Below are 27682 nucleotides of genomic sequence, written 5' to 3' on the forward strand. Positions count from 1 at the left end.
TGATTCAGTTCACTCCCGGAGATGTTGCTTTGCTGTTGGGAGTCCCAATGGAAGGACAAATATATGAAGCATTCCCAACCAATGTCACCCTAGATGCCACAAAGGACCAGTTTCTGAGCAAGTACTTCAGAGACTGTATTGTAGAGGGAAAGGCTGCATCTTTTGGCGGCCCCAGCATCGAAAAGGCTTTGCATGTGGCTGCAAGAACAAAGGCTCCGGCCATTGAGTTCTTGAAACTCTGGATTATGTACATGGCAGCCACATTCCTGTTTGCTTCAGCTGCCGGCTCCTCGGTTGTCGGGAGTTTTTATCACAATCTCCAAACGGAGAGAATGATGAAAAGAGTTTCATGGGCGAGAGCTATTCACTCCTACATGATGGAGAGAATAAACAAGCACTCGGAAGACCCGACAAAAGCTTCAGGATGCCTGACTCTTCTCCCTGTAAGTATTCATAACCATGCACTTAAATGTTTCATAATTTCTTATAGTGATAAAAGTCAAATTAGTTTGCTCTGACATTCTTTAAAATGTTTCATCATTCTTTTGGGGGCTTATCTAATGCTGAAACATTTTGGAGAATGTTTGGGCATTTTATAAAATGTGTTTCCATTCCTTATGATGATAAAGAAAAACACTACTGACCTAAGAGTGTTTAATTTCTTTGCAGTACTGGTATTGCATGCACACCAGGATCCATGAGGACCTGGTTGGAGAAGTAGGGGTCAGTCCTAGAATAGCTCGATGGATGATCGAGCCATTTTTCCTTAAAGGACTGGAAGAAGAGCTGGAAAGCATTACAGAGGAGCAGGTAATTTGTTTTAACATTTCTTATAATGTCTCTGTGATTTGAATAAATGTTCTAACATAACTGATGTCTGAGTGACATTGTAGCAAATGTTGGAACATTTGCATGAATTTTTTCACATTTAATTAAATGTATGAATTTTTTTGAGAGGTGTTGAATAATAACCATATGTATCCTCCTTGTAGGTGAAGGTGGAGTTGGTGCCGGAGTCTGTTGAAGAGGAAGAGTTGTTAAAGTTCACTGAGAGGGTGGTGGTGGAGATGAATGATGAGGAAGTAGAAAAGTTGAAGGAGGAAGTTGAGAGGTTGAGAGAAGAGAATGTGTTGGTTAAGAGAGAGAATGAGATGGTTAAGAGAGAGAGAGAAGTATTAAGAGAGGAGTTGGAGAGGATGAAGAGAGAGAGAGGAGAGAAGAATGATGTTTTGGAATTTGATTTTGGTGTCGGAGGGGAGGTGGATGTTCGAGACGAGGTGATTGGTCGAGATGAGGTGATTGGTGGAGAGGAGGTGGAGGGTGGGGAGGTTAGACAAGAGGTAGAGAGTGGAGATGGTGGAGAGAATATAGTGGAGAAGGAAGTTGCCCCGAAAAATCCGGAACAAGTAAACGTAGAAGCCCGCAACGAAAAAGAAAGTGATGCCGAAGCCCAAACTGAAGGAGCAGAAATAGACAATAAGGGTAAGAAGGCAATTTCTGATGAGTTGGTAAAGGGTTAAACTTCAGGGGAGGGGCAAAACCAGGAGCAGAAAGAGAGCCAAGTTGCTGGGTCAAGTGAGTAAATGCTCACGCAATTCTTTACTTCTGTTGACATTCCTGTCTTTGCTTGATAAGAAGTAGGAAATGTTGGAGCAAATACCAGAATGCTTCAACATTTGAGATACTGTTATAAAAGTAATGAATATTGTCTTTTTTTAGATTTAAGTTGGTTTTATTTCTAGTTTATTTCTTTTAAGCAACGTATTAACTTGTGTGCAATCAATCTATCTTCTCTGAAATTCTTACTTACTTGTCAGATGATTGGTATGAACATAAATTGTTCCGCCATCGTTACAAGTTTTTTGATAAACGGTAAGTAAAAGAGTTCTATCGTACTCCCACGATGTCTTTTACCACGACAATTGAAGACTTTCTTTTACCACGAAGGAACGACAATAGACTGGTCGGCTAAGTAATAAATAAGAAACAAACAAGTAAGTGTTCTTCTCCCACATAAATACGTAAAATGTTTGAACATACGTGATAACGTTTATATATATTGATCAAGAATTGGATAATCATTTATGTTAAGATTTGGTTTTCTATCGAATGTTGACTAGTTAAACGTGTGGTGGTGGGAACAGGTGAAAAGCAATTTCCAAGTTTTTTGAATGTAGGTGAAAATGAGACAGAAGAAGTTGACTTTCAGCTGACTTGACCTTCAGCTTTCTTTTCAGAGGTTTGTGAAGTGGCAAAAGTATATGAAAACTATGAGATCGTGGAGAATGAAAGTTCTTCTGAAGACGATTTTGTAGATAAGCCAAAGGTTGAAACGGCTGAAGTAGTGGAAAAGAAAGATAAAAACAAACCAAACTCTTTGGTTAAGAGGGTTAAAACACAGCCAAGAACCCGAACCATGACCGAGAAAGCAAAGCAACTCGACAAGAAAAAAACAATTAATGTAGAAGAAATTGTAGAGTTGGGAGGCGGAAGGTCAGCAGCAGAGGAGGAAGGTCAGAAGCTAGGTAACTGGAAAAGAAGCCCAGTGTGGAAGAAGTTGAAGGAACAAGAAAAGGGCCTGTTGGAAGAATTCATCAGGAAAAGTGACAAAAGGTACGAGGAGGTTACTGTAATGTTCATGCATTTACAGTAATGTTCGAACATTAGTGTTTGTGTTTCCGCATTTATATTCGCTTACTGTAATGTCCAGGCATTATCATAAATGTCATAACATTAGAAAAGGTGACACTGGTTTTTTCAAATTTTGCAGCACGAAAGTCTGGTTCAGTGATGGGATCAACGACATCTGTGGGAAGCAGCTCGATATGTTGATGATGAATCTCGAGTGCGACTCACAAATTATTAACTGGGCGAGTTCCTTCGTCACTAATCACGAGGATTTGAAAGAAAAGAGTGTCATATGCCTCCCATCAGAAATCTATGTAAGTTTAGTGATTAGAATGTTTTCCTATCATCATCTTTTATATGAGTGAACATTTTGATAACTTTGTGTATGTTCTACAGACAATGATAAAGTCCGAGGTCAACCAACCTTCAATCGAAAAAATGCTCAATCGTACGTTGAGTAATAATGCTGGGAAACCGGAGATATTATTTGTGTGTGCACCTATCTGCCAACCAACAACGGGAGACGCCGCAAGGGGGGGCACTGAACACTCTTGGTATATAATGCATTTCTCCATCGGTGGACCCATTATGATTCCATGTCATTTGATAAGAAGATGGCCAAGGAGTGTTACGAAAATGCCAGGGAGTACGCGGCATATGTTGAGGATGTAATGGAAGAGGTGGGATTCACAATGTATGGAACCCAACAAAGATATGCAGATGTTCTTGGGGAGCCAGAATTCCCAACTCAGGGAGAAAAGTAAGTGTTTTCACTCTTTATTTGTTCCAACATTATGATGCATGGTTTAATTAGTTTGAAAATGTTCTAACATTCCGCGAAATGTTGGACAAAACTCTTTTATGTTTTCATACAATTGATAAAAAGACACGTCATTATTATTAATGTATTCTCATTTAACATAATGTTTCTGTTTTGTGTGGGACTGTAGAAACATTATTGGTTATGCTTTAACATTCCATTTGTGTCTTGAACAGTCCGGATTGCGGTCTATTTGTAATTTTGAAAATTGAAGAGCTAGTGGAAGACTGCATGACAAATGGACCCAAACAGCGTACAAAAAACCCAGATTGGGTCTCCCTGGCACAAAGGAAGAGGGCTAAGCTCACCCACAATATATTGAAGGAGAACACGATATCTTGGAGGATGGCCCGATGTTGAAAGTGTGGTTGCCGTGAATATGTTTTTTTGTAAAGGATCTTTTAATAAAAAATGAAGTAGTTGTTGAGGTAACGGGTTATGTTCACTAAACCCGAAACGACTTCATTCTTGATTAGATTACAAACAAAGATGGTTTGTAAATTATTTTGGGATGTTAACAACATACAATGATTTTGGATGGGATATTTATGTTAAAACTAAATGAAGTAAATTTGAATATATTATTAGTTTTCTTCAACAACATGTGTGACATGCATTGTCCCCTTTAAGTTTGTTTCAGGAAAGAACATACACAGACATGTTAGAACATTCCTCTTAATGGTGGGACATATTGACAAATGTCTCGAGAAATATGTAATAATGAACTAACATTTTTTAGAATGTATTCAAAAAACTTCATAATGTTGACACATTGTAAATAGTAGCTAGACATGTAGGGATTCATTCATTGAACATTTTGTAGAATGTTATAACATATTCACTAGACAAAAATATATGTACTAAAGACCAAAAGATTTTACTAAAACATTGAGCACAATGTAACAACACTCTCTTACATGTTGAGACATATCGGTGAATGTTAAATCATTTTCGAAAATGAGAACTACAGTTGGGCTCGACATGTCGCACTGTTGTGATAAGCGGGTTGGTTGCACCTGCGACATATTCTTTTCCTCCTGGTAACATCTCCGGAACTCTGCAACCTTGTTGTACGTGGTCTGCCTGGTGCCCTTTTAACTAGTGGAGGAAGAGTCTTGGTTAATGGATCAAAAGTATAGGGTTCGTCAAAATTTGGAACGGGGTAAACACAATGTTGGTATGTGTTCCTGTAAGCCTCCACGGTCCAGACCAGATCGTAAAAACATGTACTATCACCACGAGTCTTGTTGATGCATAACATTGCATGTTGACACGGAAGCGAATCTACTTGCCAACGCCGACAAGAGCATGTGAGAGTACCAAGATTTACGGAATGGCGTGGAGTCGAATATACTTCATAAACAAGTGGGGCTGCCTCGACGTATCTCCAAGTCTCCGCAACTTTGTATTTTGCTTGTTGCTCCAAGTTAATGGATGGGCAAAGAAATGTATTCCATCCAATAGCAGCGTCTCTATGCTTTCTCATCTTGTTCATAATCTTCTGTCTTATGGCATCCAACAATGCTGTAATAGGGAGGACGCGGACTTTCTTGACCATGTTGTTGAAGCTCTCAGACAGTTGGGAACTGATGGCGCCATACCTGTAGGAAAAACATTAAAACGAATGCCAGGACATTAAATGGAATGCTTGTAATAAATCATGTCGTGTTAAAACAATGCGCGTAATGTGGTAACATGTATATGTCTGACGGAACAAAGGAACAAATGTCTTTTCATAACAGAAAGATATGATTAATGTGAAAAAATAACTGAAAAAGAGAAAACAAAATACCTATCCCCTGGGAAAAAGGAATCTGCCCATGATTCCGGATTAAGGGATTGGAAAAACCTCTCGACATTGGTTCCACCCATCTCAACCATTTGTTCAATGGTTGCGTGATACTCGCTTTCGGGTAATGCCCGTGCCGCCGTAAACATAAGACTCTGAAAATAACGTGACTGGCGCGCCCCGTTACGTATCCTCAAGTTCAGATTACATCGTAAGTGCCAAGCACAGAATGAGTGATGAGCGGTGGGAAAAACGTTCTTCACGCCTTTTAGAATTCCAGCATGTCTATCCGAAATAAAGGTGTAACGTTTTATCGGATCCACCGCTAATTTCAAATTTTGCAGAAACCAATCCCAATTATGATCATTCTCAATGTCCACAACTGCGTAAGCAATGGGGAAAAGACCTAACAAAAAAAAATGAAATACAAAATTAGTTCTGTTGATGCATGAAGCAAAAGTGCATAAGCATTTCCGGAAATGTAAAAACATATTTGGGAATGAGGTATGACTTCAATAAATTACGCCGCATCTCTTTCTATGACGCGTCATTATTGATCATGTTCTAACATTTTGTCAAGTGTTAGCAGGAACATTAGAATGTTAACATGTGATGTGAAAATGAAAACATACCGTCGTTTCCGTCCTTGGTAACCGCAGCTAAAATGCAGCCATTAAAACGAGTTTTGGCGAATGTTCCATCAATATAGATCACAGGGCGACAGTGTTGAAACCCAAGGATAGATGCGTGAAGGGCAATAAAAACTCGGATAAATCTGTTGGTAGTGGGTTCGATTTGCAAATCAATTATGCTATTGGGATTAGTACTCTCCAAAGCATCTACGTACCACTTCAACTTTGCATAGGAATCACCCTCCTGCCCAAATACTTTGTCCATGGCTACCTTCTTACCACCGTAAGAAAAATAATAGGTCAACTCAACACCGTAATCGTCTTGAAACTTTTCCTTAACTTCAGCAGTACTCCAATTTGGGTGTTTTCTGATGTCTTCATCCATTAGGCTGCCAACAAGTTTACTAGACAACTTGGGATCCGCAGGTTTGAGAACAACATCGAGACAATCGTGATTCGGTTCGTACTCTTTCAACAGAAAAACGGATTTACATCCCAATGGTGCAACCCCGTGCACTCTCCAATTACATCCGGGTTTGGAACAAACGGCAGTGACACGACCTGGTTCATTCTTGATATATTTGTAGTTGTTCTTGGTTGCAATGGTATATCGACCAAGAGCGTGTCGAAAAGCTTTGACACCACCGGGGAATATTTGCTCAATCTCCGTAAATACGTCGCCCCATGAGTCACATACTAACTTCTTCTCATTATTTTGAGATGTAGAAAGTGACCTTTCAGTTTCCATACTGCAAAATTGAATAAAATGTTATGAAAGTATCATCAATTGTATTAACATGTTAACAAATGTGTGAACATCTAGTGTAATGACGCGGCACCGGAGAGAATGTTTTGACATGCGTAGGAATGTTTAGTTACCAAGGAGAATGTCGTAGAATTATATGAAATGTGTGAGTTTATGTGAAAATGATGGATAACATTCTACTGAATGTTTTGAATATGTGGTATAATCAGGTGGTCCAAGAAGCAATGTCTGATCATTCTATCAAATGTTGGTCAAACTGCTAATTCAATAGCTATGAAACAAATGTGTTAACACATGATAAAGTACTTGTAACATGTACCAAATGTTCAGACATTTTAGTAAATGTTAAAACAAACTTTAAAGTTGTACCAGAAACAAAAAGATTGTACGGACAGCGAAAGAACTGTACGGACACTTCAGAAACTAAGCATTAGACGAGAAGGATGAACAAGAGCATAAAATCTCATAAAAAAGAGATTCAACATCAACACTTACCTGGATTTATAGGAAAAGAAGATGGTGATTCGAACAAGTTGACGGCTGGAGAAGATGAGTCTAGAAACTTACAAGTTGATGGCTGAACGAAGATGATGACTGAACGAATAAGAGGGTTTGTATCTCGGTTTGTGTCTGTAGGTGATGACTGAACGAAGATGATGACAATATTAGAGAGAGAAAGGTGAAAACGAAGATGATGATCGAAGAGATGATGACTGTAGAGAGATGAAGGTGGAAAAATAGGGTTTGTGTTTCGGTTTAGGTAGAGAGATAAAGTGAAACAGATTTTGGAGAGAGAAAGTAAATCAGATTTTTGAGAGAGAAAGATATGATTTGTTAGAGTTGAGGGATATATATAGGAGGGCAAAAGAGGGTTTAGAAGAAAATAGGAAATCTTAGAGATAAGAGTTGGGCCCGGATTGCACATTGGGATGTGTATTTGGGTTTGATATGAGTTATTATTTGATTATTGGGTTTTGGGTGAGATAATAAACCTTGTTGGGTTTTTTTTTTTATTTGGGCCCAAAATTTGGGCCTTTCATCAAAATTTTCTAACATATATGTCTCTCCACTAGACTGATCAAAATTTTATTTTACAATTCACAATAAAAGTAAGCATACTACTTGAAAGTGCAATACATATAACAACATAATATATTAGGCTAATAACATTAATATTAATATTAAGCACAAACACAAACCCAACACACGTAGATACATATAATCTAATGCTCGATACATCAGAATAATACACACACTTAAATGTCATAAAGTATTACACACCATACACGCATGACCATATCTACTAATATGGTCTTTATTTAACTAGTCTTCGTAATATGTTTTTCATCATCTAACCAGACGGATCTGTTGTCAAGTACCCACAAGAAAATAAGTTTAGAGAGACTAATCAGGAAATAGTTAATTAAGTAAAAAAGGAGTAAGTTATACTCTATGTGAAAGGGGAGATAGAAAATTTCTCACAATGACTAGACATATATAGAATTATTTAATCAGCATTGGAATCTCTGAGTTGTTGTTGCTCATAATTTCCTTAACCTTGCTATCCCAACCCTTAAGATTCATAAATTCAGATATATGCGCAACATTTTCTTTTTCCTTGGAACTTGGATTGGCTATAATATTGCACAATAGAAAATCAACTTTTAGATCATTTTTATGAGAAATAAACTAAGAACATAGGCAATTTAATGTTACAGTTAAATATTACTGTGAAATGAATATGAGATCCGACCATAAACCGTGTCAACTATTATTGCTCAGACACGGTTTATTGCTCAATCCCATAATATGTTACTCCATTAAAAAAAAAGTTCGGATATTTTGGAAATAAAATGAGGAGCGTATGGACTCCCATTTTTTCTTAATATATATTCAATCTAAAGGGTAAGATCCATACAAATAATTAGATGTGTATTGAAGTATTTCAATGGGTAATTTCGTGAAGGAATACTTACATGAAGGAATTCCATATCCCATAAATTTTCCAGTATTGTTTCCTACCTGTTCATCTAAATTATCTGCATGTTGAACCCGTCATAACGTATTATAAGTAAAGAATGAACATATACGATAGGAAAAAAAAAAAGAGGAAGTTATGGCATGCCATTCTCTCTATGTTGCCCTAATTCATCCTTTCAGAAAATAGATCTCTATTCGAAGAGTTTATAATCGTATGGATAAGCTCACGCTAACCCATCAATTTGGGATTTAGAATAGTAATTAGATGTATACTTAAGTATCTCAATTAGTAGTTCTGCGAAACTAACACTTACGTTTAGAAACATTTGATCTTCTAAATTCTCCAGTCATGTTTCCTATGTTGAAAGTGTGGTTTTAAACCAAATTTGTTTTTGGGCCCAATATGAAATGTGAGCTTGAGTAAATGGGTCTATCAAACTAGAAGGGGCAAAGAAGGAAAAAGACTCCTTAAATTAATTAAAGAGAGGTAGTAGAGATTGATATGTCTACAACTTGAGTAAGCTTAGAGAGAGAAAGAACTAGGGCTTTCTATGGAGAAGATCCTTAGTGAAGAAATTTGAAGTAATTAATTGGTATGTATCTATGACTATTATCTAATGTTTTTTAATGTCTTTTTTCTTTGTTAATGAAAGGAACAACAACAATGTTTGTGTTTATGATGAATGGAGATTTGTGATTGAAGGATAGTTGGTTTGAGTGTATGGTGTTAGATCCTTTATGTTATAGTTGTTATTTTTTTAAATATCCAACAAATGGTATCAGAGCTATGTTATCTTATCATTTCAACATTTTGAGAATCTAGGGTTTGTGAAAAAAATTGGGGATCTAGTAAGAAAAAATGACAAATATGGTGCAATCTCAAATACCTATGTTAACAAAAGAAAATTATGGACATTGGTCCATTCAAATGAGTGTATTATTGGGATCTCAAGATTTGTGGGATATTGTTCAAAATGGTTATGTAGAGCCAACTTTAGAAGAAGAGGATATTATGAATGACTTGCAAAAAAATGTCCTTAAAGATTCAAGAAAGAATGATAAAAAAGCTTTGTTCCTTATATATCAAGGGATTGATAGTTCTACATTTGAAAAAGTGTCCGAAGCAAAATCATCGAAAGAGGCTTGGAATATTCTCAAGAATTCTTTTAGAGGAGTTGATAAAGTGGTGAAGGTTCATCTTCAAATTTTGCGTGGTGAATTTGAAAGGTTGAGTATGAATGAAGGAGAACTTGTCTCCGATTATGTTTCAAGAGTATTGTCTAATGTTAACGAAATGAAAAGGTGTGGTGAAAAATGTGACGATGTTCTGGTGGTGGAGAAGATTTTACGGTCATTGACACCTAAATTTGATAATGTGGTTATTGTTGTTGAAGAATCAAAAGACTTGGAATCTATGACGGTAGATGAATTGATGGGAACATTGCAAATCCATGAACAAAGGGTGAATAGAAATGCCACAACCTCTTCAAATTGTTCGGTTGATCAAGTACTTCAAGCAAAACTCACTTTAGAAGAAAAACAATATACACCCCAAAAAGAAAGAGTCTATGAGAGTTATGGTAGAGGTTATGATAACCGTAGAAGAGGCTTTGGAAGCCAAAGAGGAAGATATTTTTTTAATAGAGGAAGAACAAATGAACCAAGAGGAAGAGGTAGAGGAAACTTTACTAGACCTAATAATAGCCAAGGTAGAGACAAAAGGGATATTGAATGTTATAATTGTCACAAGCTTGGGCATTATAGTAATGAATGTTGGTATAAAAATGAAGTTAAGGAAGAAATTAATGTTATTTTCTTGTGATGGTTTTGATGAATCACAAACAAACACTTGGTATTTCGACACCGGTGCAAGTAATCATATTTGTGGAAAAAGAAAATTGTTGTTGAAGTGAATGAAAGTGTGAAAGGGTGTGTAAAGTTCGGTGACTCCTCAAAGATACCGGTGCTAGGGAAAGGTAATATCCTCATTCAACTAAAAAATGGAAAACATAATTATATTTCCGATGTTTATTATGTTCCCGCAATGAAAAATAACATTTTGAGTTTGGGACAACTTTTAGAAAAAGGATATGATATAAGATTGAAAGATCTTCATCTCACATTAAGAGATAGAAGTGGAACTCTAATTGCTAAGGTAAAGATGGCAAAGAATAGATTATTTCCCTTAAACATTCAACATGGTGATGCAAAATGCTTAAACTCTATTGTGAAAGATGAATCTTGGTTGTGGCACTTGAGACTTGGGCATCTAAACTTTGATGGGATGAAGACCTTGGCAACCAAGAATATGGTAAGGGGCTTACCATGTATTGATCACCCAAACAAAGTGTGTGAAGGGTGTATCTTTGGCAAGCATCATCGAACAAGTTTTTCTAAAGAAGGAAGGTGGAGAGCATCTAATATATTGGAGCTTGTGCATACCGATGTTTGTGGTCCATTGAAGCCAATGACAAATGGAGGTAACAATTACTTTCTCACTTTTATTGATGATTATAGTAGAAAAACATGGGTATATTTCTTGAAAAATAAATCCGAAGTATTTGAAGTGTTCAAGGAATTCAAGAATATGGTTGAGAAACAAAGTGGGTATTTTATCAAGAAACTAAGATCGGATAGAGGTGGGGAATTTACTTCAAGAGACTTTGATATATTTTGTAAAGAACATGGAATTATTCACGAACTTACCCCATCATACACACCACAACTAAATGGAGTAGCCGAAAGAAAAAATCGTACCATATTAAACATGGCAAGAAGCATGTTAAAAGAAAAAAGTTTGCCTAGAGAATTTTGGGGTGAAGCCGTTGCATGTGTCGTATACTTGTTAAATAGATGTCCCACTAAAAGTGTGCATATGAAGACACCTCAAGAGGCATGGGGCTATTACAAACCTAGTGTATCTCATTTAAAGATATTTGGATGTATTGCTTATGCAAAGATACCGGAAGCAAGAAGAACAAAACTTGACGACAAAGGTGAGAAATGTATCTTTCTTGGGTATAATGAGCAAATGAAATGTTACAAGTTGTTTAATCCAATTGTCAATAAAGTGCTCTTTAGTAGAGATGTGGTATTTGAAGAAGATTTGGCATGGGAATGGAAAGGAAAAGAAATTATTCAAGTTGAACTTAGACTTGAAGGAGAAGAAGAAGAAGATGCACCACCAAGAGAATTTCAAAGAGACCCACAAACACCATCGTCTTCATCTCCATCATCCTCATCATCGGGAGGAAGTTCTAATGAAGGGCCAATGAAAACTAGAAGTTTGAGAGAGATTTATGAAGTCGTGGATAATGAAGAAGAATTGAACTTGTGTTGTTTTCTCATGGATTGTGATCCTATTAGTTATGAAGAGGCCATCCAAGAAGAAAAATGGGAAAATGCAATGAATGAAGAAATTAATGCAATTGAAAAAAATGATACTTGGGAATTGACAAGTTTACCAAAGGGATATAAACCTATTGGTGTAAAGTGGGTGTATAAGACAAAGAAGAATGCAAGTGGAGAAGTCCAAAGATATAAAGCAAGACTTGTAGCTAAAGGTTACAAGCAAAGAGCCAGCATTGATTATAGTGAGGTATTTGCTCCCGTTGCTCGTATGGAAACAATAAGATTGTTAATCTCTATAGCGGCTCAATATTCATGGAAGATTTATCAACTTGATGTCAAGTCGGCATTTTTGAATGGTATCCTAGAGGAAGAGATATATGTTGAACAACCTTTGGGGTATGTTAGAAAGGGAAAAGAAAATAAAGTTTATAAGTTGAAGAAGACCCTCTATGGGTTAAAGCAAGCTCCACGTGCATGGAATGCAAGAATTGATAAGTATTTTCAAGAAAATGGGTTTGAAAAGTGTCCTCATGAGCACACTTTATATATGAAAATGAAAGAAGATGGAGGTATGTTATTTGTTTGTCTCTATGTTGATGATTTGATATTCACCGGTAATGATTCAATTTGAAGAGTTTAAGAAGAGCATGGTTAAGGAATTTGATATGACCGATATTGGGTTGATAGGTCATTTCCTTGGTATCGAAGTGAAGCAAATGGAAAATGGAATATTTATTTCTCAAACTGGATATGCTAAGGAAGTACTTAAAAGATTTAAAATGGAGTCGTGTAATCCGGTAAACACCCCTCTTAAAAGTGGAGTAGAATTGAGAAAATGCACAAGAAGTAGTAATGTGGATCCTACATATTTCAAAAGTTTGATTGGAAGTCTACGTTATCTTACATGTACAAGACCGGATATTCTCTATGGAGTTGGGCTAGTGAGTAGGTACATGGAGACACCGGATGAATCTCATCTTAATGTTGCAAAAGGCTCCTTCGATATATTAAAGGTACGCTCAATGATGGTTTATTTTTCTCTTGTGCACAAGATTTTAAGCTTATTGGTTATTCCGATAGTGATTGGGGTAGAGACTTAGATGAAAGAAAGAGTACATCGGGATTTGTATTTTTTATGGGTTACACGGCATTTACTTGGTCTTCCAAGAAACAACCCATTGTGACTTTATCTACTTGTGAAGTGGAATATGTAGCCGCTAGCTCTATGGTTTGTCATGCAATTTGGTTAAGAAATATGTTGAAGCATCTTCAATGCCCTCAAGTTGGTCCAACCGAAGTGTTCCTTGATAATAAATCGGCTATTGCTTTAGCCAAGAATCCCGTTTGTCATGAAAGAAGCAAGCACATTGATACACGCTATCATTTTATTCGTGAACATGTTAAAGAAGGTGATATTGAAGTGATGTATTGCAAGTCTCAAGATCAAATAGCCGATATATTTACGAAGCCCTTGAAGCACGATGTCTTTGAAAGAATGAAGTGGATGTTAGGTATGAGAAGCTATGGAAATTTGGTTTAAGGGGGATGTTGAAAGTGTGGTTTTAAACCAAATTTGTTTTTGGGCCCAATATGAAATGTGGGCTTGAGTAAATGGGCCTATCAAACTAGAAGGGGTAAAGAAGGAAAAAAGACTCCTTAAATTAATTAAAGAGAGGTAGTAGAGATTGATATGTCTACAACTTGAGTAAGCTTAGAGAGAGAAAGAACTAGGGCTTTCTATGGAGAAGATCCTTAGTGAAGAAATTTGAAGTAATTAATTGGTATGTATCTATGACTATTATCTAATGTTTTTTAATGTCCTTTTTCTTTGTTAATGAAAGGAACAACAACAATGTTTGGGTTTATGATGAATGGAGATTTGTGATTGAAGGATAGTTGGTTTGAGTATATGGTGTTAGATCCTTTATGTTATAGTTGTTATTTTTCTTAAATCTCCAACATCCTACAGGTCCAGCCATGTTTCCGACAGGTCCATCAAGCACTGTTGACCCCCATAATATATTATTAGTAAAGTTTGGCGATCAAAAGAATGAAAAAAAAAAGTATGTGTTAAATCTAAGAGTAAAACCATAAGCAGGTATCGAGTTTGATAGATAAGGTTGTTCAATTTGAGCAATGTTTTCTCTAATTCTGTAGAGGTAATATCCGAACTTTTTTTTTAATGGAGTAACATTTTCTTTTTCCTTGGAACTTGGATTGGCTATAATATTGCACAATAGAAAATCAACTTTTAGATCATTTTTATGAGAAATAAACTAAGAACATAGGCAATTTAATGTTACAGTTAAATATTACTGTGAAATGAATATGAGATCCGACCATAAACCGTGTCAACTATTATTGCTCAGACACGGTTTATTGCTCAATCCCATAATATGTTACTCCATTAAAAAAAAAGTTTGGATATTTTGGAAATAAAATGAGGAGCGTATGGACTCCCATTTTTTCTTAATATATATTCAATCTAAAGGGTAAGATCCATACAAATAATTAGATGTGTATTGAAGTATTTCAATGGGTAATTTCGTGAAGGAATACTTACATGAAGGAATTCCGAAACCCATAAATTTTCCAGTAATGTTTCCTACCTGTTCATCTAAATTATCTGCATGTTGAACCCGTCATAACGTATTATAAGTAAAGAATGGACATATACGATAGGAAAAAAAAAAAGAGGAAGTTATGGCATGCCATTCTCTCTATGTTGCCCTAATTCATCCTTTCAGAAAATAGATCTCTATTCGAAGAGTTTATAGTCGTATGGATAAGCTCACGCTAACCCATCAATTTTGGATTTAGAATAGTAATTAGATGTATACTTAAGTATCTCAATTAGTAGTTCTGCGAAACTAACACTTACGTTTAGAAACATTTGATCTTCTAAATTCTCCAGTCATGTTTCCTACAGGTCCAGCCATGTTTCCGACAGGTCCATCAAGCACTGTTGACCCCCATAATATATTATTAGTAAAGTTTGGCGATCAAAAGAATGAAAAAAAAAAAAGTATGTGTTAAATCTAAGAGTAAAACCATAAGCAGGTATCGAGTTTGATAGATAAGGTTGTTCAATTTGAGCAATGTTTTCTCTAATTCTATAGAGGTAATAATACTTACTTGCTCTCCCAAATTGGCGAGGCCCGGGGACTCCGAATCCCATATTATCACCCATATTACCAAATGTGGTGCCTCCGGTATTACCAGTCCCATAATTATCAGCCGTATTACCACATGTGGTATAATTAGCACGTGTATTGCCCAAACTAAGCTTTTTTGGTTTACTCTGGCGTCCCTTGAGGAAACAATAGAACCATATTGCAGAGTATTTTGGGTGCCTGGTGAGCCCTTTCTTGCGATCCAAATAAACCAAACCGAAGCGCTTGGTATAGCCATGACACCACTCAAAGTTGTCGATCAAAGACCAAGCAAAATAGCCTTTGACATTCACTCCATCCTCGCTGTTCATATGTACATATGCATATATATATATATGTTACTTTCTTAGAACAAGAGATGAAAGTCGAATGTAATAGATACCTATGATATTACTTAAATTCATTTGTATATTAGATATCTTCTATGATTGAAACTTGAAAATTGAAGAAGACTCACTCGATTGCCTCTGCTACTGCAGAAATGTAGCTTTGATAGAAATTAACTCTTTCCAAATCGATCCACTTAGGAACTATAGCTGTTGGATCCTCATCCTCATCCATTCCTTGAATATGCACAAGAACACAACCATTAGTACTTGACCATGCATGATAATGCCAACACTATATATATATATATATATATATATATATATATATATTGTATGTTTTTTACGCTCATATATACCATTCTCAGTAATATATATCGGAGGATTGTCATATCTATCAGATATGTAATTGAGAAGGCTACGCATGCCCCATGGTACCATATACAACCAGTCTGATGCAGCCTGCAATTGAAATTGAGACGAAGATATTAGTGAATAACCTTTCCTGCAAAATCAAAATGAGTCGAAATATGAATGCAGACATACCCTCTCACCGATAGGTTCACCGTGTGAGTTTTCAGCTGTTAAATCAAACAAGATAAATTAGGGAAAATAGGGGGAAAAAATAATTATGTAATCACGGGTGACTAGGCACTCCCTACTATTCTTGTCATGTTAATAAATAGGTCACGCGACCAGCCCAATCAATAAGAAAAACAAATTACATGTAGTATACAATATTCTTGTGCGTTGTCGGTCTTACAGGACTAATACATCCAATAGAAGCGGGTCAGTTGATATTTTCACAAATTTTATGTAGGGAGGCCATTAATTTCATAAATGAGATGCCAAAGTCATCCAATAGAAGCCGATGGGGCGAGAGCTAGATGAGTTGACCCAAATTGCCAACCCTAACAAAAAGAAAAAGCTTAAAAATTAATGAGAAATAAGTTAAGAAGGTTGTTATTATCTTACTGAGTCTTTCTACTTGTTGTTCTCTGTAGAAGAACTGGACATCAGTGCATTTCTCTGAATGTGCAACATATCTCGATGTATAATTATTAATACCCACAAAGTCCACCGAATTCTTGAGTAACTCTTTCTCTTGTGGTGAAAATTTTGGAAGTCTGTCACCAAGTCTCTTGCGCATGACTTCGGGATAGTCACCGTTAAATATCGGATCCAAAAACCTATGCAATTACAAGAAATTGTCTCAAATTTAACAAGAATACATAAAAACATAGTTAGGAACAAAAGGGGAATAGAGAGTAAGGTCATGACAAAATATAGATATACCATCCAAGTTGATAAATGAGGCGTCTTTCTGCCGCATCTTTATCCTTTTTCCTGTGGGAAAAAGGTTCTGCCCACTCACAATTAGGTGATATGCCAATTTCACCACCTTGACGGGCCTACATTTCATAAAAATGTCATGCCAAGAGATTTTCATATTCTTGATATATAAAGAACTGTTTTCATTTCTCATCTAGACTATATCAATCGGTAAAAATGTCATATGGAATTTATAGAGAAAGGGAAATGATAAAGTTACAAAAGATTTTGACAAAAAAAGGTTCACAGCTGATGTGGCGGGTGTGGTTTCAAACTTTGACCAAATCTAGGCCGTTGAGAGATGAAAATCACAACCGCCACATCAGCTGGGAACTTTTTTTTGTCAAAATCTTTTGTGATTCTAGCATCTCTCATAGAGAAATACCTTAAACTTTTTCTTATATATAGATGCAGCTTGTGCATGAGCCAAAAGCAAGTGGTGTGCAGCTATGTATGGATGATTAAGTGAATCGTCATTTTTCCCAGGAGCATGTCTTCCAGTTCCATATCCGTCTACACAAGTTGGAAGAGGCTCGTTAAATGTGATCCAATGTTTCACTCTGTCTCCGAATCTTGCAAAGCAAGTCTCAGCATATCTTCCAAAGATTTCTCTGCATGGTTTAACATTTCAAAACAAAGGTTTATAATCATGCTTTGACATTATCATAGAAAAAATGCTCAAAGGTGTTCATGATAGGCTTACACAATTTTGGGAGATAACCATCCTCCTAATGTTTTCTCAAGATGATTAGGGAGATCCCAATGGTATAATGTCACATACGGCTTAATATCTGCACGTAGAAAACATTCATCCAATTATATGAATAATAATAATTTACTGGGCGGGATAACAATAAAAGGCGTTTAAAACTTGTCTGCAGCGATGAAAAGTTAGTTTCTCGCCGGCGGCGCCACCACTTTGGGCGGTGGTTTTTTATTTTCGGGGAAGTTTTTGTTCTTTCTCCTCTCTCTCTCCCCTCTTCACAGATCCATTATCTCTTTCGCGGTTTCAGTTCTGAGAAGTTGATGGAGACCATCTTCCTATTGGGCCTCACGACCATGGTGATAGTGGGCCTCGCGGTCAAGAAGCTACATTAGCTTAGTTTCTATAATTAAGTATTTAGGGTTTCCATAATTATGAGTCTTATCAATCAAGGAAAGTATTATTAGTAGTTATCTTATTTCCTTATTTGAGTCTATCTAGGAAAGTACAATCTCTATATAAGAGAAGTCTAGTCTGTCTTTGTTAACCAGATCAGAGAATATTATCAATCGAGTTTATTATTAATCAGGTTTACCGTTTTGTTCTTTACTTTATCAGTTTATTTACGTATTTTATCAGTTTATTTACGTATTTTATCATTGTTATAATGGTGGATTCCATTACTTTTACGCTTCCGCAACAATCTACATCAGAAGTAGTATGGAACCCTCGCCGGATCTGGCGAGGGCTCCTCTTTCCCTATTTCTTGTTCCAATGTTTCTTTCTCCTTCTCTCCTTCTCTTTCTGTTTAAGTGGATTAGTTTGTGGTGGTGTATGTGATGTTGGTGGTGATCCTTTTGGTCGTGGCGGTGGTTTTAGTGGTGGTGGTAGAGTACGGTTCTGGTGGTGGAGAGATTCGATACCCATTTGGATTCGCAATTTCATGTTCCGAATGATAATCATGTTGGTTTAGATATTGATAATCTAAGTTCTATTCGAACAGTAGATCTTCAATCACAAATAGTTGATCTCAAGAGTGGAAATCAAAAACTGTGTGGATTGATTTCGAGAATGACCAGTAAAGTTTGACTTTTTGTTGAGTTATTCAAATAATTCTAAATCAGAAAAGCTTGAATCTAGTAGTGAAGATGTTATTAGTGGTGGTTAGGGGTTCGGATCTGGTGGTGGTACAGGGAAGATGTTGGTGATCGAATCAAGTGGGGGGTAAGTGGCGGTGGCGGCGGGGTGGTGGTGAAGATGGGTTCTGTGATTGAGTGGTTGTTTGGTGGCGCTGCCGTGGAGTTATGAAGAAGATGGATGTGCTTATGATGATGGTGGTGGTGGTGCGGTGGTGGAGAAGAGGGGAGTGATTCATGGTGGTGGTGATGGCGGTTTTTTCTATGGTGGTGGCGGTTTCCCGGTGATGACGGCGGTTTTCCGGCGACAATGACGGTTTTCCGACGGAAGCGACGGGGATTTAAATTATTATTTTCTGTATTTTGTATTATTAAACATTTTGTTGACCTTTAGGGTCTTTTAATTCGCGACCTTTAGGGTCTTCTCATTCACGACCTTTAGGGTCTTTTCATTCTCGACCTTTAGGGTCTTTTTATCGAGTCGGTGTCTAGTCCAATTTCTTTCTCTTCATGAGGTACTTTGCATTTAAAGGTATGTAACTCTCATGAAGTTTTCAGAGGAGAGAAATAAGAATTATCATCCATGTAAATTGTGAATTTTATCACTTATGAAATGAAATGTTTCGCTTGGATTCAAAAAATAATAATTTACTCAAAAAAGAAATAGAATAATAATAATATAGATGGGATCAAATAATGAATGGGAAGCAAAGCAAAACACACTCTTTTCAAGAAGAGCAGTGATTAGATTGTTGTAGTAAGTAATTCCAGCCTCATTTGGACTAGTTCCACAACCATCTGCAAAAATTCAAATTATCTAGATTTATTAGTTTACTGTTTCACTAAGAGTAGTACTGATTAGGATGTTTTCATAAAGACGAGGAGGAGACATATACTTGGAAAAATACGAGGCCATGATATGGAAAAGCGGTAAGCACCAAATCCAAATTGGGACATAAGCGCAACATCCTCCTGCATTTATCATACATACAAGTTTGATTTTATATAATATACTACAGCATAGTTCTTTGAAGCATGCTCTCAAACAAAATCACATGATCATACCTTGTAGAGATGATATTGATCAGCTGAAACATCTGCGGTACTCTTATCTTTAATTTTACCTAGTACAACGTACACAAGATATATAATAAGATAATGTAATCTTCATATATATATATATATATATATATATATATATATATATATATATGATATTTTAAGGCAACATATGATATGAAGAAGGTATACCTGGTATGCGTGCGAAAGCATCCCAAATACTCTCACCCCTCTCACCTTCTTTGGTAGCACCTTCAACCTATAAGAGATGCAAAAAATCAAAATGATTCCTAATACAAACATGCATGAGGATTACCTGTTTACCAAACTTATATTGGTGATACCTGATAAGCCGAAGTGGCAACACCAAAGACGAATGTCCGAGGGAAATCTCGTCGAGAGACTGTTTGGGAAGGCATTTTATGTTTTAGTTCGATAATCGAGAAGTGTGGGTGGTTTCACTTGCTTGGCACATAGGTGCTTTTATAGTAGTTAGGAATGAAAGTACTAAAAACACTAGGTGGCCTGAAAATGGGACCGACCACATCCAGAAAGCTGATGTGGCCGGCTCCCATTAGTCCGGGTTTTTTTTTCTGCACGTCTCGACCAATGAGAATCGACCACATCAGCTTTCGGGTTGTGGGCGGCCTCCATCTTCGGACGAAATAGCATTATACAAAAATAATTTATGCTTGGGTAAGTCTGGTCCTCCCCACCAACTGAGAATACGTGATCTATGTCGAATAATTTTTGGATTCAGATAGCCCGGCCACTTAATAAATGAAAAGATGAAGACAAGGGAATAAACAACCAAAACAAAAAAGGAGGTAAGAAAAAAAAAAGGAAGAGATAAGGTGGAATATTGGTAGAGAACTCTATGTCCATATTTCCTCTATCTCTCTCTATAAACACTGACCCAATAAACTGATAGAAGTTCTACTCTTTAGGTCATGGATTGGGAGAATTTCAAAAAGAAAAAAAAAAGAGAGAAAGAAAGAAGATAGGGTGGAATATTGGTAGAATTCTCTACAAAAATTCTAGTCCTCCTTATTTCTCCATCTCCAGCCCTGGGCTGATACGGGGACGCCGAAGATAATGAAATCTTCTTCAAGAGCCTTCACGTGAATCACGTCAAAGGAGTCTAAACACTCATCTTATTTTTTGAGCGTAAGAAAAACGCTTCTATCTATAGAAGTCCAAAAGTTCATCGTCAAAACCAAAATGTTAGGGGCAGAGAACTTATGGAGACCAGACTGGGCTCTAGCCGGGACTGGATTTTTCATACTTTTCTTAATTTGGTCGATGAGTTGTACGATCACCTCAAGGCAAGGTTGCCAATGTTGGGTTTATTTAATGGTTGGGCCCATTTGAGTGATTCCATGGTTGGGCCCATTACCATCTAATAATTAATTGAGTGTGAGCCTCACCCACTCACTACTAGTCAAGACTATTTGTCTTCTAGTTAGCACATGGGTGGGGTCCACCTCTAGAAGGAAGATGGCATTCAAAGCTTTCTTTCTCTAGACAATTAATGTCCCACATCTCCCAACTAGTGAAACTAAAGGTGTCTTATAGAGTAATAAGTTGCTTGACAACTCATTGTAAAGCACATGGTGGAGTAGAGAAGGCTCCTACACGCGCGTGCGCACACATGTGGGGCATTTGGGCTTTTAAACAATTTAGACTCTTTGTCTATTTGGGTTATTTGGGCTTATGGGCCTTTGGGCCGTGGTCCGTGAGTCCGGGAGTTCGGGAGCTTATAGTGAAAAGACTCTTTTGCCACGAAGAGTAGTTTTACTTAAACTCAGATTTTGACTAAGTCAGTGAGATTAACCTAATCAGTATTTGAGTATATCTCTAACTGATCTCGTAGGGTTAATCAAATTAGTTTCCGAGTTTATCTCCCACTCCCTTAACTTCTCTACCACGTTTTCTAGGGGATTAGGGTTTTCTCAGAGGCTATATATACTGGCCGAAATCGAGAGAGAAAACACACAACTCAATTTCGGCTATCTTCCTCTTTCTGACTGTTTAAGTTTTCGAGTCTTGTTATCTCCATTACTATCTCTGTTAGTGCAGACAGAGGAAGTAAGTTGTGGTCAATCCTTGGGGAGTGATCGGAATCAAATAATTAGCACCCCGGTTACTCCGAAACCACTTTCAAGGCAGTGTGGCCTCCATACCACGACACAGTGAATAAGTTCTTTTCTACCCGACAGTTCCATTGATCTACCCCATATTTCCAACAGCCAATTCAATTCCAAGCATAAGCTTATCTAATGATTTTATAGCACCTTTTGTGTTTCATATATCTTGGATGCACAGGAAAGTCCTTAGGTAATATAAAAACTTTGTATAAATAATATAGATGGGCTTTAGGCTATAGTTAGTTGGCCTTTAGGCCATAGTTTAGTGGGCTTTAGGCCTGTTTGGTTTGATTTGGCAGTTAACGTGCTTATCACATCTTTGATATATCAACGCCACTGTAATGACTATCGTACATCGAAGTCAAATTCCGAAAAAGAAAAAAAAAAACTTTGTTTTACAATCTAATAAAAGTTGGTCGTAGCTTCTTTAGGTGTCGTTTGGCAACCAAATGTAGAAGTACTTTTACTTGTGGTAGAAGTTCTTTTGCTTTAAAAAAGCAAAAAAAAAAATTAAAAGTATATTCGACAAAAATGTTACTTATAAGTAAAAAAAAAAGTCAAAAAGTTAGTTTGGTAACTCAATTTACTTTTGATAATTTTATTTTTCTTTCTCATAGAGATACCTGATTTTGATTTGAATTTATTTATGAGTTCCACAATTACTCTTGTACACGAAGTAGTGGTGATATTGGTAGTAGTGGTGGTGCCATGAAGGTATGGTTATGGGGTGTGGTGGTGGTTGAGGTTTGATGGTGGTGGTGGTGGTGGTAGAGAGGTATGATGGTGGCAGCGGTGGTGGTGGAGGTATGATGGTGGCGAGGGTGGTGGAAGTATGGTGGTGGTGGAAGTACAGTGATGGTGATGGTGGAAATACGGTGGTGGTGGTCAGTGGCGAGGCCAGACAATTTTATGAGTGGGGGCACTTTTTTGTTATAGTTAGTGAAAGAATTCCATAGTATACGATCAGGCTAGAATAAGAAAACAAAATTTCAACAAAATTTTATTTATGGTTTAGATATTCCTTGGTAATTTTGATGTACAAAAAGTAATAATTTTCTCTTCAATATGGTTTGGGGATCTTTCCCCCAACTGCATTCCCAAAAAATATTAAAAAAAACAAAGGAAGGGATGAAGAGATAGTGGGGAAAATTAAGAAAACGATGGTGGAGATGATGAAGAGCAAGTGATCGTAATGGAATGAAGATAAACTTTTCTTTCTAATAATATGTTTACTATAACAAACGTGTAAAAAAACAATCTTGAAGTCCAAAATACAAGTCACTGAAAAGTCAAACAGAATCAAAATTAAGGGAGTTATTTAGAAAATTCATCATCTCTACAAAGTCGTTTTATTAAGTTGGTCACTTTGAGGATGCCAAAATTGAATTAGTTCAATTAATAAGAACCAATTTTAGACCAAACATACACTTTATAAAGTATTTTCCATAAGTTGGTCACTTTGAGGATGCCAAAATTGAATTAGTTCAATTAATTTTTAGACCAAACATGCACTTTATAAAGTTTTTTCAATAAGCAGTCATCGAAAATAGTGTAAGTAGTGGAAATTCAAGAAGAAAATGTGTTGTATGTAGGTCGATCCTAAGACCTCCACAATGTAATCCAAGCATTTCACCACTTCAGTTAGAGAAGAATTCTATTTAAAATGTGGAACTATAGATACATAATATAATGATAACTGAGCCCCTGGTGGTGGTGGATTAGTTATGTGAGTGATAGTGACAGAGTTATGGTGGTGGTGGTATGGTGATGGTGGTAAAGGTGGTGGATAAGATACGTAGGTGGTAATGATGGAGGTATGGTGGTGGTGGCGGTGGAGGTACCGTGGTGGTGGTGAAGGTATGGTGGTGGTGGCGGTGAAGGTACGCTTGTGGTGGTGGTGGTGGTTGTGGTGAAGGTATCGTAGTGGTGGTAAAGGTACGGTGATGGTGGTGGTGGGGGAGCTACGAGGTGGTTGTTGTCGAGGTGTGGTGGTGGTGGTGCTTAAGGTGTGGTGGTGGTAGTTGAGGTAGGGTAGTGGGGGAGGTGCAATGCTTGTTGTGGTGGTGGTAAGGATAAAATGGTATGGTAGAAGTTTAGTTGCGGTAGTAGAGCGGAGATAGACAAAAAAAATTCGTCAAGTAAATTCATGCATGTCTCAAAAAAAAGTTAATTTACTTTGAAGTCAAACGGGAGTGCTACATGTACAAAGTCCTTGACAAAATTCTTGACTTAATGACTCATTTTCACTAAAAGACAAAAGTAGATCGAAGTTTTTCAAAGTTTGACTTTGATCGGGACCGTTCACTTAGCATTTTGTCAAGAATCTTGTCAAAGATTCTTTGTACATTTAGCATTTGAAGTCAAAAGCTAAAGATTTTAACTTCAAAAAAAAGTCAAATTTTAACCTAAATGAAGTCGGTAATTTTTGCGTACCAAATTAACTTTTTGACTTTTCTACTTAAATAAGCATAAAAGTAACTTATTCTCACACCACTCGGGAGAGAATCAGTTAGGCTATAGGTGTTCGCTCAAGCTTAATTAGTAAGCATCGAAGCTTTTTGGGTGTAGTTGTGGGACCGTCGCCAGAAACAAAACTCGTACTGTTGGTTTGGGTATTGATATTAAAGTCTACGAGGACTCGTAGTCACCAACAAAAAAAGTTAATATATATTCCCTCCGTCCCATTTTGTTTGTAGTTTTGGGAAATTCAACTTATAAAGGAATAGTATTTATTGTTGACAAGTATAAAGACTTTCCCTAAACTACCCTCATTTAATATAGAGTATTTCATTAAATACAACATTGGTAGAAGCGTAGAACCAATTAGAATCTTTGAATAGTATTCAAACTAATGGGTAGTCTTTGAAGTTTCATCATTTTACTAATTAAATGAATGTTATAAAAGGAAAGTGACCAAACATTTTGGGACATCAATAAAAGGAATAACAACCAAACAAAATGGAACGAAAGGAGTATATATATATATATATATATATATATATATATATATGTGTGTGTGTGTGTGTGTGTGTGTGTGTGTGTGTGATGCAATATTCAGAAAAAGAAAAATGTGTTCTGATCTTAATACAAAGAGAAATGACAGATTTACAAGTATGTAAATAGTCTTCAGATCTAGGTGGCACTCTTGAAGATGAGAATTGAAATTGTGATATTTAATGCTACTCTTTATTCCCAAGACTGCCAGATAAGATCAGGACACTATTTACATATACTTTTAGTTGTAAACCTAGCATCTCTCTAACACAAATACTAGACTTATTGGAAGGATAACATTATTTTCTATTACTTTATAGTAGCCTCTTTCAATTGGGAATGGTAAATGTACTTTGACTTAATTTATGACTTATTTCAATTTCAAATCTTGAACTACTTTCAAATCATAATTCCCCCTTACCATAAGAAACAAAAAGAGTGTCTGAAAACCAAGATGTGCAAATATTCATCTTTCTTTTCCGATAAGAATAACATGTGTTCCTTCATCAAAGAAAAAGAAAAGAATAACATGTGTTATTCCAAAATGGAAAAAAGACAATAAATATTTAGGTCAAAAACTAATGGAAAAAAGACATTTCACTTCTTTTTTTGAATTTTTGAGTTTGTAGCCCAACAAACGGGTCTTAATTGGAGACATAGTCCTCTATAATCCTATAAAGGGTTTCAAAACCAAAATAATAATATAAATGGATATCTAGTCCATTTGGTCTCATCTAGAGAAAAATCACAAATCTCTATAATACTTAATCTTTCTTAATACCGAATATAACCTTCCTTATCTAATGTAACCGATTAACCATAAAAATTGTAGCATATCTCTTTTCCTTTTTTATCTCCCTCATTCTCTCTCCAATCACATTTCTATTCAAAGTAATCTTAGCTTCATTAAATTTTGTAACGGAAATTTTTTTATTTCCTCTCTCTTAAACTCAAAGTTAGTTGTTAAACCTCCATTAATCTCAGAACTTTTCTTTAATTTTCATTAGATTGCTCGAAATCATTCATCTTTAATAAGGTTTAAAATTTTCAGTTTTGTATTAACACCATTGTTAAGATCTAATGATGATTCTTTTTTTCCATTATCAGATTACGATGCTCTATTATTGAACATATTACATTTGTGATCCAACTACATAAGATCTGTTTCCATCTTACTAGCTTCGAATGGAAGATTTATATTTTCTCTCTCTAAAACTTTCATAACTCTTTAAGATCTTTGATGTTTATTTCTTATTTAATGATTTGTTCAATTTTAGTATGTTATTTCTCCTTCCAATGTTCATTGTATACTTCTTCAGATCTACGTTAAATCCTCTTCTTTTTTTGTTTTTTTTGCAGATCAGAATCATCTGTCCGTACAATTCTTGATCTTTGTGATTATCCACACTTATTGTTATAACAGAATATAAAGTACAAGTACTTTACGATAACTTTCCATACTTTCTGATACAATTTACTAATAATATCTTGATGTTTATCCTTTCTTATTCTTGTAACAGAATAAAAATTACAGTTACTTTACGATAAATTACCATACTTTCTGATACAATTTGCATACATTTCACGTAAGATGATAGTATTAATGAACAAAGGTGCGTAAAGTATGAAAAATTTATCCAACATTACACGTCCTTTTTTAACCAGAACAGGGGTCATGACAAGCATATAAAACTTCTCTTAACCTAATAAACAATTGTACTTTTCCATACATTATACATAATTTATTGATCTGTACCTGTTATTTATGATCCATCTCATTTGTTTTTATTAAATGTTTCATTATTAATGTATGTAAATTTGATATCATAGATGACCTTTTGTGTTTGGCATCTAAGGAACAATTTGAATTTAAGATTGGCTACTAGAGCTCGAAAATCGAAGTTTTTTATCATAAATTATGAAATCTTATCGAAAAACATTATTATTTGCCTCGTAAAGTATACTTAATTTATTATGGATATTATGTGTGTTTTTTCCGTCATGATCATAGTTTATGTTACTTCATTCATAATTTATACAAATGTTTTAAGTTTTTTAAATGTAAAATAACCATATAGTGTTGTTGTTTAAACAGGTACACAGCTATATCTTTTCAACTATCAGAGTCCTTTAACAACCAGATTCGACATTCTCGTGGACTCCCAATAACATCTTCAATTTATAATTTTTAGAACTCCCACCAACCAGCACAATAAATTATAGATCAGAAATGTACATGCAACCATATTTTTTTTTTGAGAATTCATGCAACCATATATTACGTAAAGTATACATACTTTATGATACATTATTGATTTACTTCTAAAAAAAGCAGAGTATGATATATGTAAATTAATGGCTACTTAGAAGAAATGCAAATGTGTATTAAATTTTGAACACTGATATGTAAATGATACATACTTTAGAGAGTATTTGCATACATTAACAATAAATTACTACAAATTTCAAACACATTACCTCAGATATTGATGTTTCTTTGGTGTTAGTCTTCTTCTTTCCAACATCTTCTTCAACAACAGATTTTCTTTTATTGGGCAAAAAACATCAAATTATTCTTATTAAATAAATGATTAGTATTTGCCAAAAATAATTTATACTTTATCATAAAATCAACATGCAACAACAGATTTATAAAGCTTTCACCTAAATATAACGACAATTCGTTTTTCAACAGATTTGAAAACGAAATGGTGTTAATGAACAATCTTATCTTTTCATCTGATAAAAATGAAAAGGAAAAGTTGAGAAGAAGAAAGGATGTTACCTTTTCAGTAGTTACGAATTTTTTAGGGTTCGGATTCAATCGATTTGGGAGAATATTTGAT

The 27682-nt window shown here is 35.8% G+C and overlaps 2 protein-coding genes across 4 annotated transcripts; both read right to left on the reverse strand.

The window, feature by feature from the left end:
- Nucleotides 1-4229: 4229 nt before the first annotated feature.
- Nucleotides 4230-7000, reverse strand: LOC147559730 (uncharacterized). Its single transcript, XM_086661638.1, has 3 exons — nucleotides 5870-7000; nucleotides 5241-5643; nucleotides 4230-5049 (listed from the first exon to the last, which is right to left on the reverse strand). The coding sequence occupies exons 1-3, from the start codon at nucleotides 6615-6617 to the stop codon at nucleotides 4413-4415; spliced, it is 1788 nt and encodes a 595-aa protein (XP_086517764.1). The 5' UTR covers nucleotides 6618-7000; the 3' UTR covers nucleotides 4230-4412.
- Nucleotides 7001-7775: 775 nt separating this feature from the next.
- Nucleotides 7776-20716, reverse strand: LOC147559731 (beta-glucosidase 4-like). 3 transcript variants are annotated; one of them, XM_086661635.1, is made up of 18 exons: nucleotides 20040-20211; nucleotides 19888-19954; nucleotides 19702-19760; nucleotides 19533-19608; nucleotides 19360-19434; nucleotides 17501-17588; nucleotides 17183-17408; nucleotides 16762-16877; nucleotides 16441-16655; nucleotides 16012-16046; nucleotides 15825-15927; nucleotides 15597-15702; nucleotides 15102-15442; nucleotides 14848-14928; nucleotides 14530-14592; nucleotides 8612-8674; nucleotides 8118-8269; nucleotides 7776-8000 (listed from the first exon to the last, which is right to left on the reverse strand). In XM_086661635.1, the coding sequence occupies exons 1-17, from the start codon at nucleotides 20112-20114 to the stop codon at nucleotides 8139-8141; spliced, it is 1920 nt and encodes a 639-aa protein (XP_086517761.1). In that variant the 5' UTR covers nucleotides 20115-20211; the 3' UTR covers nucleotides 7776-8000; nucleotides 8118-8138. The 3 variants fall into 3 exon arrangements, with proteins under 3 accessions (XP_086517761.1, XP_086517763.1, XP_086517762.1); XM_086661637.1 differs by lacking the exons at nucleotides 8612-8674; nucleotides 14848-14928 and adding an exon at nucleotides 20373-20716 and having other exon boundaries at nucleotides 14530-14583; nucleotides 15153-15442; nucleotides 20040-20220; XM_086661636.1 differs by lacking the exon at nucleotides 8612-8674 and having other exon boundaries at nucleotides 20040-20147.
- Between the last annotated feature and the right edge of the window lie 6966 nt (nucleotides 20717-27682).

The sequence above is a fragment of the Eschscholzia californica genome, unplaced genomic scaffold (genome assembly GCF_041429995.1).
Source record: "Eschscholzia californica isolate CP2 unplaced genomic scaffold, dmEscCali1.0.p SCAF_2, whole genome shotgun sequence".
NCBI lineage: Eukaryota > Viridiplantae > Streptophyta > Magnoliopsida > Ranunculales > Papaveraceae > Eschscholzia > Eschscholzia californica.